The sequence below is a fragment of the Phalangium opilio genome, unplaced genomic scaffold (assembly GCF_054372755.1).
Source record: "Phalangium opilio isolate 3A_F unplaced genomic scaffold, DU_Popi_V2 ptg000075l_1, whole genome shotgun sequence".
Lineage (NCBI taxonomy): Eukaryota > Metazoa > Arthropoda > Arachnida > Opiliones > Phalangiidae > Phalangium > Phalangium opilio.
In genome coordinates, this window is record NW_028324184.1 from 867147 (window position 1) to 887324 (window position 20178).

The following is a 20178-nucleotide window of genomic DNA, read 5'->3' on the forward strand; positions in this document are numbered from 1 at the left end:
GACATTGGACACGGACTCATGGGACTCACGGCCTAGAGTCAAGTTGGTGACAAGTGAACGGTGACTGACGGTGTCAAGTTCCGTAACAACAACAAAATAAAAATGGCGGCCGCTTGGTTGTTTGAAAAGCGGCCTTTGAAAAAACCAAAGTTAGGACCTCCGGACGTTTACCCTCAAGATCCAAAACAGAGAGAGGCAAGTTTAAACAATTTTATATTTCATTTACCTGATTATAAACCAAAAAATTAAGTTAATATTGTCGTAAAATTTATTTAATAACTTTGGGCCTTGGCTCGTTTGGGGCCGGGGGGGACGGGGGATAATGACGATCATCCGTGATGACCTGCCAATCAACATTAACTAAACACTAACTTCACCGGTTTAATTTCATTGTCTTAATTATTATCGGCATTCATTAGGATGAACTCACAGCCGTTAATGTAAAACAAGGATTCATAAGTACGCACGCGATACCTCCCCAAGATGAGTATGGCTCAGCTAGGAACGCTAACATCACCGCTGCCAAATTTGGAGCGTTTTTCAGCGCGATTCTAACGAAAAAACAGGAAATTAACACATTTTCTGATCCTGGAAAACGAAGGACTCAAATCAACACCAAAGATAACTTTTGGCCTGTGAGTTTCAAATTTAACATTGCGACCCCCCTCATTCGGAAAAGCTATAGAATATTATTTCAGGTTACACCAAGATCAAAAATACCGATAGAGGCTTGGTTTAAAGATCTTGCTGGATCCAAACCCTTAAATGTTTTAGCAAAAAAGACGCCAATTTTCAACAAAAAGGAAGAGATATTCATGACATTGTACGAATACTCTGTTCCCATGATCAGAGCAACGTGGTTTGTCAAAATGTCTTCGGCTTATACTGTCGCGATCTCAGAAGCAAAAATTAAAAAACGGCAATTACCTGACCAATCGCAAGGTAATATTGACAAAAGTCGCGATATCTTTACGGTTTTGCAATGAAGCTGACGTTTTTTTACAGAATGGACACAATCATTGTGCAAATTCCTGAGGGAACAAGTTCAAAAATTAGCCGAACATTATCACAGTAGTATTTCATTAGGTGGTAGTAGCTGTAGCGGTGGCGGAGGTGCCAGTTTAGGAAGTTCCGGCAATAATACCGGAGGTGGTAGTGCCTTATCCAGTTCTAGTTCTAATTTATCAAGTAGTTCAACAGTTCCGGGATCAAGCTTAGGATCAGGAATAACCGCGGAAGTTGCTTACAAACAGTGGCAATATTGCACCCAACTCGCGTGGCACCTGTATAACGAAGGTCTTTTGGACCGTCAAGATTTTTTGTCCTGGATTTTGGAGTTGATTGAAAAGACCAAATCCCCGGATGATTCCATTCTAAAACTAATCTTGACATTGGCTCTTCAATATGTTGACGAATTTGTTCATTCCGAGATTCTTTCGCGACGATTGGCGCATCATTGTGCCAAGAAATTAGCTCAGTTAATACTGGATGTGGGTAACCCTAATTCGCCCAGGTCTCAAAGCCCGTTACTCAACAAAGAGAACAATGCAAACTCCCAATCAGAAACTAATAACAATCAACAGAGTCAGTCTCAAACAAATCAATCGCAACAACAGCCCCAAAAGTCGAGTGCAAATCCCATCTTGTCAAGTTTCTCTGAATTTTTAAACTGTTCCTATCATAGAAGCGTGCTCCTTCAGTTGTCCGCCATTCTTCAAGTTATAACCTTGGAATGCCCAACTTCTCTGGTTTGGAATAATATTGGTGAAACTAAAGCCAATTCGATCCTAAATGGATCACCATTGGATCTGTTGCCCTGCGCTCCATCGAGTTTGCCCATGCCGTCGAGACCAACTAACCCTCATATTCGTCAAATGTTACGTAAAGCTGAAAAATTAATAAGGCAAAGAGGACAAGCCGCCGAAGTATGGTGGTCTTGCGAAAAGTGGCAACAAACAGCAACGAGTAAAACTTTTTACAGCGAGTCTTATCATTATCATTATTATTATTATTATTTGTTAACCTCGCTTTCTATTAATTAATTAATTGCAGGCGCGACTATTCAAAGAGTCTTAAACGCGCTAGACGCTTTAGATCGTTACGCCTTTGACCGAGTGGACACTAGCAATTGCATAGATGTACTTTATGGCAAGATATTCCCCAGTAACGCCGCGTCATCCAATCCTAAAGAAAAAGGAACAAACAACTCGAACAGTAATCTTTCTACCGAGATATTACTGGCGCAAGATGAACCAATCGTGCAATTACTGTGCGAATGGGCAGTTACTACCAAAAGATCCGGAGAACACAGAGCTTTACTCGTTGCCAGGTTACTCGAGAAGAGGCAGAATGATTTGGTATCTGAAAAGTTTACCGAGTCGGATATGACTGATGATAAAGATAGTCAAGATTCATCCATTCTGTCCATTAGTTTACCCATTTATCAATCGCTGTTGAGCAATTTTTTGGACACCCAAGCTCCAGTTTTAAGTAATGCGAGGACGCCAGGTGATTTACTCCGGTTTTACTCATGAGTTTTCGTTTTTAGATGAAAAACCGAGTGGTGAAAACAAAGCGGCTTTTGCCAATCTGGTCCTTCTTTTTGCCGAGTTGATTCGATTGGACGTTTTCTCCCACGATTCTTATATGTGTTCGTTGATATCGAGAGGAATTTTAGCTAATTCTTTGACGCAACCGGCACTTTCTTTGAATAATTCCGGACAGGGTACTTTTCCGCCCAGTAACAACCAAGGTATAATTAACCAGCCTAACCCAAATACCATGATGGTCAATCCCAATGTTGCCAGTAATCAAATGGGGAAAGGAATTCCCGCTTTAGAGCCCTTACTTACTGGATTTATGTCTGATCCGTCACACGGACTGTCACCCAGTATTGTTGGTCCAAACTTAGGCCCCGTAATGGGAAACCCTGGTTTAGGCGGGCCCGGTATGCCTTGTTCCAGCCTTGTTGGACCTAATTTGGGTCCGCCCGGGATGGGGGGAGGAACCATGGGTGGGCCCATGGGTATGTTAGGACTTGGCGATCCAAATCGACCACCCGAATCATTACCCATGTTTGATCCTGTGGATAACAGACCGGGATCGGTCAAAGCCGAGGTGAATATACAAAAAAAGTTCTAGGGGTGTGCGAATACCACTTTTTGGGCATCGAACCGGTTATCGAATACTAAAAAAAATTTCCTTATCAAATACCGAATCGAATAGTTTATTCCAAATCGAATACCGAATAGTTAGGCCTTGGTAATTTTTTTTTCCTTTCCGATTAATCGTGAATAGTTAAGCCTAGTATTCGCGAATAGTTAACCCTAATATTCGCGAATACTAGGCCAACTATTCGCGGTTAATCGGGTAATAACCCTAATATTCGCCAATAGTCAATACAAAGCAAGGAGAAGAACATTTAGTAGCTCCTAAATTTCAAAATACCTCTCCTCATTGGTGGCCAAGTATTTTTTAAACTTTTCCTATTCACTTGATGGTAGTTTTTGATGGAGGACAAATAAAATCGGGATGATATTTTTTAAAATAAGGTGGGTCTCTCTAGTGCCAAGGACCTAAATTTATGGTTGTCGAACTTTAACCGAATAGTCAATTCGGTATTCGGTATTCGGTATTCGTATCGAATAGTGAAAATGGGTTTATCGAATACCGAATCGAATTATTCGGTTCGGTATTTGATCGAATTATTCGATTGAAACGGTTAACCGCACACCTCTAAAAAAAACAAATAGAAAAAATTCCGAATCCGACTATGATGACTTGTATTGTAAAAAAATAAGGTGTCCTGGGACACGATGCATATGGATATGGATGATGCCAGGATTGACGCTGATTTGGATAAGATTCTACAACATATTAAGGAAGGACAACAAAATAATTGCGATCAGCCGGGTATGAATGAACTTTGACAATTTCCAATTTTTTTTTTTTTTTTTTTTTCCAAGGATGTGTGTCTACATTTTTCTATCACGAATGAATTTAAAATTAATTTTGTTTTTAAAACTAACTTATAATTGAATTGATTTGAATTTATGCATTTGATCACACAAAATTTCTCTTTTATTTTAATTTTTAATATTGTTTTTGGGAAACTCTGTTTAATTATTTTTTGTATGGTTTTAGCTGATTTAAAAACGAGAATTAATTAAGTATTCTAGTTTTCAAATCAGTCTATTTACATTTTCCTATTACTTTTGAGGTGTTCGACATTATGTTTGAAATGGCAAATGACTAATTGGCCATATGTCTAATCAGCGCCACTAGCGGATGGTCTGAAAACTACTCCCATAGAGTCTGGGTATTTTTAAGCGGGTTTGTAGAATTTCCGTCAGATGGCGCGGCGTTCGAGCCACCTGGCTATGATTCTGTCACCACCAACGAGATATACAAGGCCCATGCGGGCGCAAATTTTTTTATTTTTTCCTGACCTTTTAAATCGCCTCGATTCTCCGCTAGAGGCGCATTTAAGTCTAGAAAAATTACGTAAACCTCACGTGGCCATCTGTCTGTCTAAGTTTCGAACCTCGAGCGAGGGAGTGCGCGGTGGGATTTCATGTGCGTTAAGCCCAATAAGTAAGTGTATTAAAGAGACTAAGAAGCGCCATCTATCAACCACACAAGTCAAATATATATGGGTGAAGGACCCCCCTTCGAAATGAGCGTGCATGGGCCTTGTACATCTCGTTGGTAGTGATTCTGTAAACCCTCTTAAATATACCTAGTCTCTATGGGAGTAGTTCTCAGACCATCCGCTAGTGGCGCTGATTAGACATATGGCTAATTGCGCGCGAATTTTTTGCCGTCCGAGTGTAAAATGACGCTCAAATTGAACCTTAATGTCGAACACCTCGTATTTAAATCGTAAAGGCACCTCAAAAACTGAAAACTGGTCTTGACTCATTTTAGAGCCAACCAGCTTTATTATATTTGATTTAGGTTTTTATTTTTTAATTTTTTCCCTATGACATTTTTTTATTGACATTTTTAAGTTTTCAGCCCTATGGAAACTAAATTATACGCAATGCATGAATGCGCATGATCGTAAAGGCGGACAAGGCATGGTTCTTTCTAGAATGAAGCGTCAATCTATTTCCCCTGGGTTTCGAGCGAGCCGCGGTGGTCACCCGCATGATGGAAAGGGTTTGGCCTCTTATTTAGCATGACACCTTTTTTTTACCTTCTTTATCTCTTTACACCAACCAATTCCGGGACACTTTTAGAATTTTCTTTCCTATTGGAGTATTTTTTAGTAGAAAAAAAGATTTGTAGCCTCTTTTTTCTTCAATTTCCAAAAAAAATTAACCCAATTGCTTTAAGGCTTTAACGAAGAAGCGGGGATTTTTGACCTCTACCCCTCCCAATTTTTTTTTTCTTTTTTGGACTCTGTAGACATTCTACTTCCAGAGTCTGTAGGCTCTGATAAAGGAGATGGGCCGTCGTTGATGGATACGGTTCCATTGTCTCACCCACCTTATCACGGCAACGGGAATAATTCCGGAACGGGAAATAATAATAATTCGTCCGGAAAAGAGAATCAAAATAATCAACCCACTAGTACCCAACGTCATTTACTATACACCACGCATTTTCCGCTACCTCAAGATGAAAATTCGTACCACGATTGTAATCAGCGTCATATTTTACTATTCGGTGTTGGTAGAGTACGCGACGAGGCGCGGCATACCGTTAAAAAAGTTACCAAGGAGATTATGAAACTTTTTGCAAAGAAAACGTGTATGGATATGGGAGACGGAGGCAAAGTTAAAAAACACGCTAAAGAAGGTTTTAATTTTGAATCGACGGTGACCAAATTTCAATCTCTGTCTTACTTTGATCAACATGTCGTGACGTTATCGGTGGCAAATTCGGTTGTAGAGATGTTGAATGCTTTTGCATCGGGAAACTCGATGTATTTGCCACTTGTCGAATACATATCATTTTTATTTGATCTCATGGAGTTGGCACTAAACATTCATGGCTTGATTGAGTTTACTATACAGGTATATTAAATTTAGAGTATGGCGGATTACTAGTAACATAAGTTTATAATGCCTCTAAGTAGAGATATGGCTGGTACTCCTATGGCAATAGTGTTTGTCTGGCTCCCTTTAATGAAACCCTATACTCTCTCCGTATCATTTATCACCTCAACTTCAATACAAAATTGTACCCAGCGTTGCCAGATAAAAATTACCAAATTATCTTACCAAAGCCAAAAAATTATCGATTTTCCATCAAAATTATCGTACGCTCTGAGCGCCTCCAAAATAGCAGTAAAACCTATGCGAGTGTTCTGATTCACCTTGAATTTATACTAAAATCAGTACAAGGGTCATAAGGAGATAGGGTAATAACGTCTCCAAGCGTTTCTCACATCCTGCCTTTGGTCTTCAGTGTATTATTACTATGGGATGAACACGACTCGCTGCCTCCTATTTCGCCTTTTTCTACCCCTAGCGAGACTTTTCTGCCCAGATTAGTTCAATTCCCCGCTGAATTCGAAATTATCGTACAATTATCGTACGCTTAAGCCGAATTATCGAATTTAGCGTACTATATAGTACAGCCTCAAAATTATCGTACGCTTCGAAAAAACTCTTAAAATTATCGCATTGTACTATAATTATCGTACGTCTGGCAACGCTGATTGTACCGCCTAGCCTAGCGTTTCTTTTATCCCTTTTACAATGTTTCAGGACTGAAACCGCCTCTATCTCATGAGAGAGAGGGATTTTAGGGTTGCTTAAGTAAAATTCGTCCCCCCCCCAATGCCTGCCTATACGAAACGTAAAAATCTCGACCCATTTAGTAATCGTCTCGACCGCTTGGTGGCAGCACCGCGACAGAAATTTCAAAATTTTCTCTCTCTTCGGATCTTAGCGCTATACGACTCGGTTCTGACGTCACAGTAGCCTGCAGAAGATGCCCAGTTGTAACCCATATTTGTGTACTTAAGAGGCATCATAAACTTATGCCAATTGAAAAGTAATTATTAAATTAAACAATTTTTTCTCTCAAGTTACTAAAAGAATTGGCGGAAGTTGAATCGCAACTCTCACAAAAAAATGCCTCTTTAGTCGGTACTTACGCGACATCAGTTGGCTTAATCTTAGTGGGAGTTTTGTTTAGATACCATTGCTGTTTATTAGTTTCGCAAGAACAAACGTTATCAGTTTTTGAAGGGTAATTTATCATCGTATATAAATTTCTTTCGATTCTGTTCGGAATTAAGGTCAAAGTTTTATATTACAGTTTATGCAGAATAACGGCGCATATAACTAATCCTACCGACTGTAGTTCGGCTGAAAGATGTATTCTCTGTTACTTGCACGACTTAACATCCTCTTGTAGCGTCCTTAAGTTACAACATTCCGAGTTATTTGGAACCATGTATTCCAAAGTTAAGCAAACCCTCTATTCAACTCAAACCCCTTCGGCCTTGAATCTTTTATGGAACACGACTTACATGATAGAATATATAAATAATCCTAGGTATCAAACGATTATGATTATTCACGCCCATCATTAAAGGGAGGGTGAAGTAGAAAATCAAGTGATTTTTTATCGATTTTTCTACTAATTATAAGACTAGTCTGCATAGTCAAACATTCAGGAAATACCGACTCCGAATGATTTTAAAATTGAAATTAGGTTCAGATTTAAAGGATAATTTTAAACAAGGACTGCCGACCAATCACGTAACGCCCTGCCTTTTTGTTAACAAAATTCTCGTGGCACGTTCCGTGTTGAATGAAATTTATCACGAGATTTGATAAAATTTGGCGCGCGACGTGACAATCGCGGCGCGAGACACGGAGCGTGCCACGAGAATTTTATTAATAAAAAGGCAGGGCGTTACGCGATTGGTCGGAGGTCCTTGTTTAAAATTATCCTTAAAATCTGAACCTAATTTGAATTTTAAAATCATTCGGAGCTGGTATTTCCCGAATGTTTCACTATGCAGACTGGTCTTATAATTAGTAGAAGAATCGATAAAAAATCACTTGATTTTCTACTTCACCCTCCCTTTAAGTAATCGAATTTTGTTAATAAATGGTCATTTTTGCAGTCACTATCATTGCAAATTGAAAATTGATCCCCAACAAATCCAGCAACTTAACGATAACGCGTCGTCCCGTTATAGTTTGGTTTGCAACGCGATTCATAGCATTTCTATAGCCAGGGACGCTGATAGGTTGAATGAAATTGCTATGTTGTGTGCCGAATTGACGGCCAGTTGCGGCGCTCTTTCCGGAGAGTGGTTAGGAGTTTTGAAAGCCTTATGTTGCTCGTCCAATCACGGTTGCGGCTTCATTGACGTTCTGACTCAAGTTGACGTAGGAGATTTATCAATTCACGATAATCTGGCGGTTTTCACTGCCATTTTAGTGGCCAGGCGATGTTTCTCCCTATATGATTTTGTTATTCAAGTCGCGTTGCCTTCGTTACTATCGCCGAGTAAGATCTCCCTTTTGGATTTCATCAGAAATATATTACTTTACACGAAGTTCACTTCTCCCTACCTCGCGCCGGCCATCATCTATGAAGTATTTTTACAGCCGCTAGAAACGGTACCGTTCCTCCCGAACAGCGAGGCAGAGAGGTGAAAATAAAAACACTAGCGTCGCGTAGTGAGAAAAATGTGCTTTTCTTACAATCGTATCATGGTTGTATCTTATGCAGCGGCTTATTCTCACTTGCGCGAAATACAGTTGAATCCCGCCGTTTCTAGGAAACGTCAGATTATCTTGGCAGTGGTCATTTATCACAGTTCTCTCTCGAGAGAGGAAAAATTTTTCTCTTCGCGACTAGCGCGCGTCGGGAGGGGGAAAAAATTCACGCCTCTTCACTCTTGCAAAGTTTTTTTTTTCGGGTTTTCTCTTCATAGGGAACTAACAGTTCTGACCCTGAAACGTCACACCCTGTTCTATCTCTTACTGGAGTTTCATCCCCCCTAACGGTTGGAAACAGTATTCTACGCGCAATAATTCCAACCTGAGCAGTCGAATAAAATCTTTAGCCTGTATGGTTATGTAAATAATAATATGGTATTAGCCAAATTACTTTTAAATACTTATTTTTATAGTCTATCCTACTTCAAATTAGATCGCTTAAAACCTGCAAGAATTAAACTAAACCCTCACATCCTAAACAAAAATAAACGATCTTATTTTTTCGTCCGCTAATAATAGTTTCAAGTTTCGCGCCTCCTAGAGTCCTATTATGATTGGTCCCATGAAACGGAAGTGCGTTACTCTTTCGACATCTATGCTGTTCTCGAAGATCGAGAACTCCGGTATCGAACTCGAACGATACATGTTATAGAATACCATTTTTCGTTCGAGAAGGATCTCGATCGATACGGCTATCTTCGAGATCGTGTTCGCTTCGAGATCGAGATCGACATCTAAGAAAATTACAGAATAGCCCCCCAGAGAGGGGCTGCGTGACGTCAGACTATCTCTTCCCCCTAGCCAGTTGTTAGCTCCCTATAGATGATGTCCACGGTACTAACCATTATTGAAGTGAACTTCGTGTAAAGTCATATATTTCTGATTTCATTGAAAATACTTCGGGATATTATATTTTACCTTATTGCAGCGGGTGGTGGGGACCAAGATGCTGAATCTGGAGCCCGGTTGACGTGTCATTTACTATTACGGCTGTTTAAAACAGAGTCATCGGGAAGCGCTAGCCCTTCCTCAGTTGGTTTGGCTTATCACTCTTTAGCTAGTTCCGGAAATTTAGTGACTCCACCTCCCACGCATCGCCCGGTTTACATCATAAAGTCACCTTGCGATAGACACTTGTTAGAGGCCGCCAGAAATGGAATTAGGGTAGAACCCGTTTTAACAATGTTGAAAGCCATGTTGGTCTTAGGCGATTTGACGGAAGAAGGTCAAGAATCGAAATCAAAGATTGACGCTTCGCAATCCAAAGGAGAAATTAGCATAAGCGAAATATTGGGCAATTTGGACGATACTGATTTAGATTTTGGGCTATCGTAAGGAGTTTTTTATTTTAGGTTGATGAATTTAAGCTAAATGTAGACGTTTTCAGGGCCAATCTTAGTAAAACGCCTCAAGGTTTGGGCAGTGGTGGCAATTCTAGCGCTAGTAACGGTGGACCAGGCAGTATACCTAATGCCGGTGGAGGAACGGGGGGTTCTCTTAGTGGCAATGAAAAAAGTGGACCCAATTCCATCAGTGGAATTACTAGTGGTACTTCGACGGTCCCTCCCGTTGCTCTCGATTCAACCCCCATCCTCTCAGTTCCCAATGTCACCAATACCGGAGGTGGAATGGAAAGCGCTGGTCTGAGTGATTTTGCCAAATACGCCTTGAAACAAATATGCGCCCAAGATTGGGCCCACGAAAGATGCCTGCGTGATCCGGAAATGATTTGCGGTTCCGACTTGCTCCTAGATGAAGCCTTGTCTAACAAGCAGGCGCAACATTTACTGCAAATGATTTGCCACCCTGAAGCCGCGAGAACCAAAAGTGAGGATGGACCCGATCAGAAACAAGTTATCATAAACATCCTTCAGGTTAGTCCGTTACAAACCAGATATCAGTCTGGTTTTTTTTTTCAACAACTTGGCTGGGAATTCTTGTCAGCGATAAACTTACGCGTTTAAAGGGAGGGTGAAGTAGAAAATGAAGTGATTTTTTATCGATTCTTCTACTAACAGGGAGCCCACCGGTCCTATAATTCCTATAAATTCCTATATTTTTGAACCAGTCCTATATTATCCTATAATTTCATGAAAGATCCTATAATATCCTATATTTTTGACTTAGTCGAAGTTTTCGTATAGTTTAGCATCAAAAATATCAAAATTTAGCTTTTTTATCGAGATCACATTTGAATAGACACCGAAATTGCGGAGCTCGCTTAGGATTTTTTATATATTATATTATGTTATATTTTAATTAAGTTCTTCTGAGTTTTCAAAGTAAAATCCAATTTGTTATTATTTATTTTTTGAGATTTTTCTACATAGTTTAAGCCCCAAAATTGTATTATATATGAGCATTTTTAGTCCTATATTTTCCTATAAAAACACATGGTTTTTTTCTCCTATAAAATCCTATAATTCCGGAAAAAAATTCCTATTTTTCCTATAAGGAATTTAAATTTAAGAGTGAGGCTGCTCCCTGTACTAATTATAAGGCCAGTCTGCATAGTGAAACATTCAGGAAATACCAACTCCGAATGATTTTGAAATTCAAATTAGGTTCAGATTTTAAGGATAATTTTAAACAAGGACCTCCGACCAATCGCGTAGCGCCCTGCCTTTTTGTTAACAAAATTCTCGTGGCACGCTCCGTGTCTCGCGCCACGATTATCACGTCGCGCGCGAATTTTGTCAAATCTCGTGATAAATTTCATTCAACACGGAGCATGCGTGCCACGAGAATTTTGTTAACAAAAAGGCAGGGCGTTACGCGATTGGTCGGCAGTCCTTCTTTAAAATTATCCTTTAAATTTGAACCTAATTTGAATTTTAAAATCATTCGGAGCTGGTATTTCCTGAATGTTTCACTATGCAGACTGGTCTTATATTTAGTAGAAGAATCGATACAAAATCACTTGATTTTCTACTTCACCCTCCCTTTAAGAGGTCCCTAAAGATAAAATATTTCTCCGTTTTGTAAAAGAATTTGGATCAGTGGACATTGAGAGTCGCTTGGCTTGAACTTCAATTAATGTACAAACAATGTCAGCCTGGATCCAGCGAGGTTAATACTTGGCTGGATAACATCGCCAGGGCCACGATCGAAGTGTTCCAGTTAACCAGTGAAGAATGTCACAAATTACCTCCAGTAAAAATTTTAAGTTCTCCGGGAAATGTACCATCCGAACATATGTTCATTAGCAAATCTACTCTGGGAATTGGTGGACTGAGAAATGACGAAGAAAAACACGGGAGAGTTTGGTTAATCGCGCCTTTAATCGCCAAACTTCCCGCCGCGGTGCAAGGGAAAATTTTAAAAGTTGCTGGTCAGGTTTTAGAGAGTGGTAATTGGGCAGCGCCAAATTCCAGCTCTAACGTTTCTTCATCAACGAATAATTCGGCAAATACTTCTAGTGGCGGCGCTTCATCGGGGAAGAAAGAAAAAGATAAACCTAGCAAAACGTACGTAAGCCAAACACGTTTGCCCGATAGTTTGTTAGTGTCGCTTGGGCGAATACCAGTTTTTAACTGTCGAGACGAATATCGAATAGTGAAAAATTTTCTTATCGAATACCGAGACGAATAGTTGTTTGGGAACCGAATATCGAATAATTAGGCTTAACTCAAAATGCCCTTATCGAATAGTTATCGAATAGTCAGAAATAGAAGGATTAATTAAAATCAATTTAAATTATATTTAGAATTTAGATGCGCTATAGAGTAGTAGCACTTCAGGCCTATTTTCCCATAGAAACTTACACATTAAAAAGTGTAACTGCCATTACTTTTTTAAAACATTTTTAGGGTTAATATTTTTGTTTTCTTGAATAGTTAATCGAATATTTAACGAATAGTTAGTCGAATATTTAACGAATAATAGGCCCAAATAGTAAAATTCACTATTCGTTATTCGTTCGAATACCCAAAATGGGGCTTATCGAATATCGAGACGGTTATTCGTCTCGATATTCGATCGAGTTATTCGTGTTACTCGAGTATTCGCCCATGCTTATTTGTTAGTGTCGCTTGGGAAAGTAGATTTAAGTATCGTAAATCTAATCGTAGGACCTCGCTTCTTAGTCATCAGCCTTTCTTATCATTGGTTTTGATGTGTCTCAAAGGACAGGATGAACAACGGGAAGGGTTGCTTAATTCTCTTAACTCTCAGATATCGCAGTGCCTTCATATGATAAAAGATGTAAACAACTTACACACATTTTCGCTTTAAAGGGGGAGGGTGAAGAGGAAAATCAAGTGATTTTTTTATCGATTCTTCTACTAATTATAAGACCAGTCTGCATAGTGAAACATTCGGGAAATACTTCCGAATGATTTTAAAATTATTTCAAATTTGGATCAGATTTTAAGGATAATTTTAAACAAGGACTGCATGCCGACCAATCGCGTAACGCCCTGCCTTTCTATTAACAAAATTCTCGCGGCACGCAGACTCAGTGTCGAATGAAATTTATCACGAGATTTGATAAAATTAGGCGCGCGACATGACAATCGTGGCTGGCGCGACACACGGAGCATGCGTGCCACGAGAATTTTGTTAATAAAAAGGCAAGGCGTTTCGTGATTGGTCGGAGGGGCTTATTTAAAATTATCCTTAATTAAAATCTGAACCTAATTTGAATTTTAAAATCATTCGGAGCTGGTATTTCCTGAATGTTTCACTATGCAGACTGGTCTTAAAATTAGTAGAAGAATCGATAAAAAATCACTTGATTTTCTACTTCACCCTCCCTTTAAAAAACAAACTTATAACCGAGACAAATATTACCAGGAAAAACTGAATCCCGATGATATCAGATCCCAAGAATCAATGCAAGAAGCCCTACAACTACGTTTAAGTCTCGTTGGAGGAATGTTTGATATGATTCAAGCCAGTACCACTCTTACTACCGATTGGGCCTTGCTTTTAGAGTCCCTAATTAGTTACGACGTTGTTGATCCCGAAGCAAATTAGTAAGTTACCGGCGGTTTAAACTTTCCTTTCTTTTAGAGGTGTGCGGTTAACCGTTTCAATCGAATAATTCGATCGAATACCGAACCGAATAATTCGATTTGGTATTCGATAAGCCCATTTTCATTATTCGATTCGAATATCGAATACCGAATTGACTATTCGGTTAAAGTTCGACTACCATAAATTTAGGTCCTTGGCACTAGAGAGACCCACCTTCTTTTAAAAAATATCATCCCAATTTTATTTGTCCTCCATCAAAAACTACCATCAAGTGCCTAGGAAAAGTTTAAAAAATACTTGACCACCAATGAGGAGAGGTATTTTGAAATTTAGGAGCTTCTAAATGTTCTTCTCATTGCTTTGTATTGACTATTGGCGAATATTAGGGTTACTACCCGATTAACCGCGAATAGTTGGCCTAGTATTCGCGGGATATTAGGGTTAACTATTCGCGAACACTAGGCTTAACTATTCGCGATTAATCGGGAAGGAAAACAATTACCAAGGCCCAACTATTCGGTATTCGATTTGGAATAAACTATTCGATTCGGTATTTGATAAGGAAAATTTTTTGGTATTCGATAACTGGTTCGATACCCAAAAAGTGGTATTCGCACACCCCTACTTTCTTTCTTTGTAAGTAAGCGTGACGACTCGATCTTTCCTATAAAGTGAATTATTTACGACTGTATTGGATATGTTGGCTGTTTTAACCCATTCCACTCAAGTCTCAGATTCATCCGGAGGTGAAAGGGGTGAAGAACCTCGAAAATTGTACCTGAATTTAGTTAAAAAGCTTAAGGTGAGAAAGAGAACCCCGCTTTGAAGATTTGTTAGTGTATTTATTTATTAGCCCCGATACCGATACTGTAGAAAGAAATGGCGGACAAAAATAGTGTCGGAACCAAAGCCGTACGTCAGTTGCTTCCCTTGTCTAAGCAACTTTGCGAAGTAATCACTTGCGAGGCCATGGGAAGTTTAATCGATACTAAAGGGAATAAGATCGCTGGATTTGATTCTATTGACAAAAAACAGGTTTTTGTTTCGCGGTAATTAACTTAAAGCGTCTTAATTAAACTAAAGCGGAGTTAATTAACCTCAGGGATTGCAAGTATCCGAGAAGCAGAAAGTAAGTCCGTGGGATCTGATGGAAGGCCATAAGAATCCGGCTCCTTTGCCGAGAGCTTGGTTCGGAGCCGTTAGAATGGAGCGAAAAATTCCGCGTCAGGAAGAGATGCATCGAATTCTTTTGTGGCATACTCACTCGTTGCAGAAACCAAGCTCCTACTACCTTGATCCATTGGTCTTGCCCCCGGAGGATCTCGAACCCCCTCAGGAAATAAAACCGCAACCAATATTTACCATGCAGCTAGAGGAACCGAAGAGGGGCAAAGAGATCCCGATGGAGATTATACCTCCACCGCGACTGGTGGCCAAGAAACCCAAACAACCTCGGAGGCGCCGGCAGGCTAAATTGACCAATGGTCAGGTAAAGACCAAAAATGTAATTAAATCTTTCATTCTCATCTTATCGCTCCGATGTGGTTTCCCTAAAACCAACCGGATTTCATTTATTTACATTGGGAAGGGTCATTTGACTCATTTTGTTTTACCGGAGCCTCCGAAATGAACTAGGCCCATGCATGTCAAATTTTATGTGGGGAAATATCCAGTTTGTTAAGGAAAATATGTGCACGAGATGGCGCTTATATTACCGTTGTGACAGGGGTCTTCCTCAAATTATCGTTGATATTTTAGGGGTCAGTCATAAAATGTTTATGATAGAGAAAAAGTTTCATCCTAAAATTAACGTAAATGTTTTTGGGGCTATTCACTTTTTATTGAATCTTTCGGTTAGATTGTATTGATGACAACAAAATAAATTATTTCAATTAAAATAATTCAGTAAGGGTAATAAAAACGTATACTTACAATCCGCGACCTTGGCCCAAATACTTAAGCAGTCGACAGGGTCACGGGGCTGAACTTTGTTTATTTTACGGTAATATAAGCGCCCCCAAGCGTAAAACCACGGCGAACTAAATTGGTTAAAAAATATTTTCGCTTCGCGACACGCATGGGCCTAGTTCATTTCGGAGGCTCCGGTTTTACGGATACGCGATTTTAAAAGTTGCGGTGTGGTTGCACGAAAGACCCATAACGGTTATAACTTTGTTATTTAAGCAACTTTTAAATCGCTTATCTTACTGAAGAACGAGATACGAGAGATTTGAGTATCTGCGGAGAAAATCCGCAGCCTCCCAAAAAAACGTCTCGTTGTTCGAAAGTAAAGTTGAATTTAGCTTTTTGTTTGAAACACGTTTCAAAACATTAAATATTAGTCGCCAATGAGAGGAATGCCTTATCCCGAACCACAGCCAATGTACAATCCGCCGCCGCCACCTCAAAATTGGTACGGTCAGCAACAACCCATTCCCCCTCAACCTCAACAATCCCCGACTCAACAACAACAACAACAACAACCGTATTACCCTCAACAAAACTTGCCTCCTGGTGAGTAGTGACTGTGTGTGAACCGCCATGGATTAACTAACGCTAGGGATTGTTCACTAACCGGGTTTCCCAATCATGTAATGCTATCGCCAACTACATGTTCCGAATTATTCCTTGATTCCCCTCTTCATTCCCCCAATTTATTGGACCAAAACGGATGTAGATATAGCGCCATCTCTCGCCAAAATAAATCGATTTTGCCCAAATCCCAATTTAGGCAGTATTTCAATTTTGACGTCATAGACCACGTGATATTTGGTCCAATTTTCTTATAACTTCCTGTTAGGGATAGTAGCTGCTGCTAGGGGGCGTTTGGAACATGCTTTTTGCCCAATTTAGGCAGTATTTCAATTTTGACGTCATAGAACACGTGATATTTGGTCCAATTTTCTTATAACTTCCTGTTAGGGATAGTAGCTGCTGCTAGGGGGCGTTTGGAACATGCATCATCATGCTTTATCTTTTTGGGGGAACGAACTATCCCTAGGTTTAGTTAATCCATGGAACCGCGTTATTTCAGTGGTAAGAGTCGTTAACATTCGAGTAGGTGGTGGTCCGAGACTATCTCACTCTAAGGCGGCGTTGAGCAACATGATAAGGAACCGTCAACCGGCTTCTAATTTCCTCCCGACACCCAATACGGCCAGTCAACATCAAACAACCGCCAATCCTCCAGTTAGCCAGCAACCTCAAACGCATGCCCAAGGAACCCCCATGCCTGGACATCCCACACCTAATGCTCCTTATCAAAATATGGAGTTGCTTCAGAAACAGAGAGCGCAGCAGTTGATGATGAGGCAACAACATAACATGCGGCCCCAAGGAATGGCTGCGGTAATTTTCTTCGTTTTTTTTCTAAGTTAGTCACGCAGTAAGTAAAATGCGTTTCTTCTCTTATAGACTGGTCCCGGAATGTATTCAAATCAAATGCAACAAGGTGGTGGACAGACTGCGCCCTTGCATCATTTACCACCCCAAGGTTTGTAAATAATACTTCTCTTCGAGAGAAGTGTACAAGCACAAAGCTGGGTGAGTGTAACGTCACTCTTCCCAACATCCCTTAACATTTAGAGCAAGGTTACTAAACCGAATCACGTACACGATAAATAGTTCCCTCATCATTACTTAGAGCAAGGTTACTAAACCGAATCACATACACGATAAATAGTTCCCTCATCATTACTTAGAGCAAGGTTACTAAACCGAATCACAGCATACACGATAAATAGTTCCCTCATCATTACTTAGAGCAAGGTTACTAAACCGAATCACATACACGATAAATAGTCCCCTCATCATTACTTAGAGCAAGGTTACTAAACCGAATCACATACACGATAAATAGTTCCCTCATCATTACTTAGAGCAAGGTTACTAAACCGAATCACATACACGATAAATAGTTCCCTCATCATTACTTAGAGCAAGGTTACTAAACCGAATCACATACACGATAAATAGTCCCCTCATCATTACTTAGAGCAAGGTTACTAAACCGAATCACATACACGATAAATAGTTCCCTCATCATTACTTAGAGCAAGGTTACTAAACCGAATCACATACACGATAAATAGTCCCCTCATCATTACTTAGAGCAAGGTTACTAAACCGAATCACATACACGATAAATAGTCCCCTCATCATTACTTAGAGCAAGGTTACTAAACCGAATCACATACACGATAAATAGTTCCCTCATCATTACTTAGAGCAAGGTTACTAAACCGAATCACCTACACGATAAATAGTTCCCTCATCGTTACTAAGAGCAAGGTTACTAAACCGAATCACATACACGATAAATAGTTCCCTCATCATTACTCTATTAGCGTTTAAATATTTGGCAAGACGCATGCATGCGCTTGTGGATTGCATTTTGTCCCACGTCAAGACAATCAAGGCTGGGGATTTAGGCCCAAACAACTATTGAATTCACCTTACGGTGCGAGAGTTACCCATTTGAACTTAGTTTGATGAGCGGGAAAGCAAACTAAAAGGGCTCCTTCGCCTGGGAATTAAGAATGACGTTACATAACTAAAGCATTAAGAGGATACAGAGTGTCATCCTTCTATTATTATTCCCCTTCTGTTAATACTCAAAATCACTAACTGCCGCGCACCTTTGAAGATGACCACGTTTTGGTGAGGGTTCTCTGATGGATAAATCTGTTTGGTATTGATTTCAGGTTCCAACATCAGTCAAGGTGGTTACGGCAACAATTACCCCGGATTGCAACAACAGAATCAAAATATGATGGACCCTCGCGTACCCAACATGATGCAAGCTCAATCTAATTACAATCAATCTTACATGGGTCCGGGACCTCAAAGTAACATGATGAATCCGGGTGGTAATATAAGGGCCCAGCAAGGACAGTACATGAATCAGTCTACCAGGTAGGTAACCCCCTAGCTACTTAAAAAGTCTTTCAGTCCCAATCCCAATCTTAAAGAAACCACTGACACGTATTTAGAGCGCAATACAACATGGGGCAAGGTAACATGCCCGCTCCCAATGTTTCTGTCAGTCAAATGAGTGGCGCGGGAGGAAACGCTCATATGATGGGTGTCCCTACTGGGGGACCACCCAATTACGGAGGAACTGGCAGTGGAGGGACAAGCGGATCTAATCCTAACACTATGGCGGGTCCCAGTGGTGTTCCATCTCAGGGAGGTCCTACTACATCCCAAGGAAATAATCCTTCCATGCAACATATGAGACACCAGCAACAAATGCTGGTAATGCAAAATCAACAACAACAACAGCAGCAACAACAACAACAGCAACAACAACAACAACAGCAGCAACAACAACAGCAGCAGCAAACCGCTGCATTAGTTGCCCAGTTGCAACGTCAGCAACAACATCAGCCATATCAAGGATACTAAATATGAAATTAGGTTTCTTTATTGAAATTCTTCGCGCTTAACCCTTTTAATCTTCTTCTGTATTTAAAGATAAAACGGATAACGGAAACGCTTCAAATTTTTTTTTAAAAGGGTTTTACTGGTTATGAAAATTATTTGGAACGCTAGGCCTATTTCTTTTGTAAAAACTTTTTTACTCTGAATATTGTAAATATAAATCTTGTCTGTCTTTCGTTTGTATTGCTGGTGGATTCTTTGAGTTGTAGGGTTACATTCGGACGGATATCCTTTACCGAGATGTGTAAAATTAAAACTTAAAGAAATAACGAAATATAGAGTAATTTCAGTTGAGAAGGGGAGTGAACTGTGTATCCCTACGTTAGGGGCAACTTTGTACTAGAGAATACTATTTGCCCCCAGAAGGGAACGGGAGGGGGGATATCACTAAGGTAAGAGATAGAGGGTTATGACGTTGCCGTATATGGGAAAGAAATTACTCTATTGACGCTATCAGTTAAAAAAATAGTAATAAAAAAAAAAAAAAAAACACGCCCCAAAAAATTAAAAGTGATTTGTCCCGTGAATAATTTATTTTTATTTAAATAAAAAAGTAATAATACAGCCAGATTGAAAAGTATTCATTTTAATAGCATTGGTCAATTTTGATTTGAACACCTCAAGGATTTTCATTCACAGAAGGTACGTCATTTGGTTTTTCGAAGTCGACGTCGCCTTGGTTTGTAATTGTTGGAGAAAAACTAACAAGGTTTGTTTACTTTAACCTCTCTCAATCTTTGTTGCTCTAAGGTAGTAACATAGCCCGCTCGATCCGCGCTACGGACGCTGCGTGGGCTATGGTAGTAAAAAGGTAAGCTGATTTTTATTTATAGTGTGCTATCGCGAAGCTGGGGGGGGGGGGGGAAGGAAGATGTGACGTCAATATTGGGTCTCGAATTTGTATTGCTCAAGCTGACGACGTCTCGCGACTGCCAATATGGTCGCCTGGAAATAAGGTAAGAGATAAGAGATGTGACGTCACTACAAAGTTCGTGGTTCGATGCGTTTTTATGGGCAATTCTAGGTTTTTAGCCACATCGTAGTATACGATGAGGCTCTTAGTTTG

The 20178-nt window shown here is 39.9% G+C and overlaps 1 protein-coding gene across 9 annotated transcripts; it reads left to right on the forward strand.

The window, feature by feature from the left end:
- Window positions 1-62: 62 nt before the first annotated feature.
- LOC149658636 (mediator of RNA polymerase II transcription subunit 12-like protein) lies at window positions 63-19295 on the forward strand. Of its 9 annotated transcripts, XM_089844211.1 has the most exons (26): window positions 63-195; window positions 420-635; window positions 699-942; window positions 1006-1965; window positions 2053-2490; window positions 2549-2752; window positions 2840-3117; window positions 3801-3912; window positions 5017-5160; window positions 5410-6020; window positions 7040-7203; window positions 7273-7512; window positions 8090-8478; window positions 9622-10024; window positions 10081-10567; window positions 11682-12160; window positions 12764-12896; window positions 13488-13669; window positions 14343-14472; window positions 14544-14705; window positions 14773-15174; window positions 16013-16184; window positions 16729-17018; window positions 17085-17163; window positions 18374-18584; window positions 18662-19295. In XM_089844211.1, exons 1-26 carry the CDS (start codon window positions 103-105, stop codon window positions 19074-19076), a joined length of 7638 nt encoding a protein of 2545 aa, XP_089700337.1. In that variant the 5' UTR covers window positions 63-102; the 3' UTR covers window positions 19077-19295. The 9 variants fall into 9 exon arrangements, with proteins under 9 accessions (XP_089700337.1, XP_089700332.1, XP_089700333.1 ...); XM_089844206.1 differs by having other exon boundaries at window positions 2549-3117; XM_089844207.1 differs by having other exon boundaries at window positions 2549-3117; window positions 16732-17018.
- Window positions 19296-20178: the final 883 nt, after the last annotated feature.

Excerpts from the sequence above, each read along its gene's own strand:
- LOC149658636 (XM_089844206.1), top strand. The coding sequence starts at position 103 with ATGGCGGCCGCTTGGTTGTTTGAAAAGCGGCCTTTGAAAAAACCAAAG. Across the intron at positions 2,491-2,548 it reads CACCCAAGCTCCAGTTTTAA|ATGAAAAACCGAGTGGTGAA; the intron begins GTAATGCGAGGA and ends TTTCGTTTTTAG. Across the intron at positions 6,021-7,039 it reads TGATTGAGTTTACTATACAG|TTACTAAAAGAATTGGCGGA; the intron begins GTATATTAAATT and ends TTTTCTCTCAAG.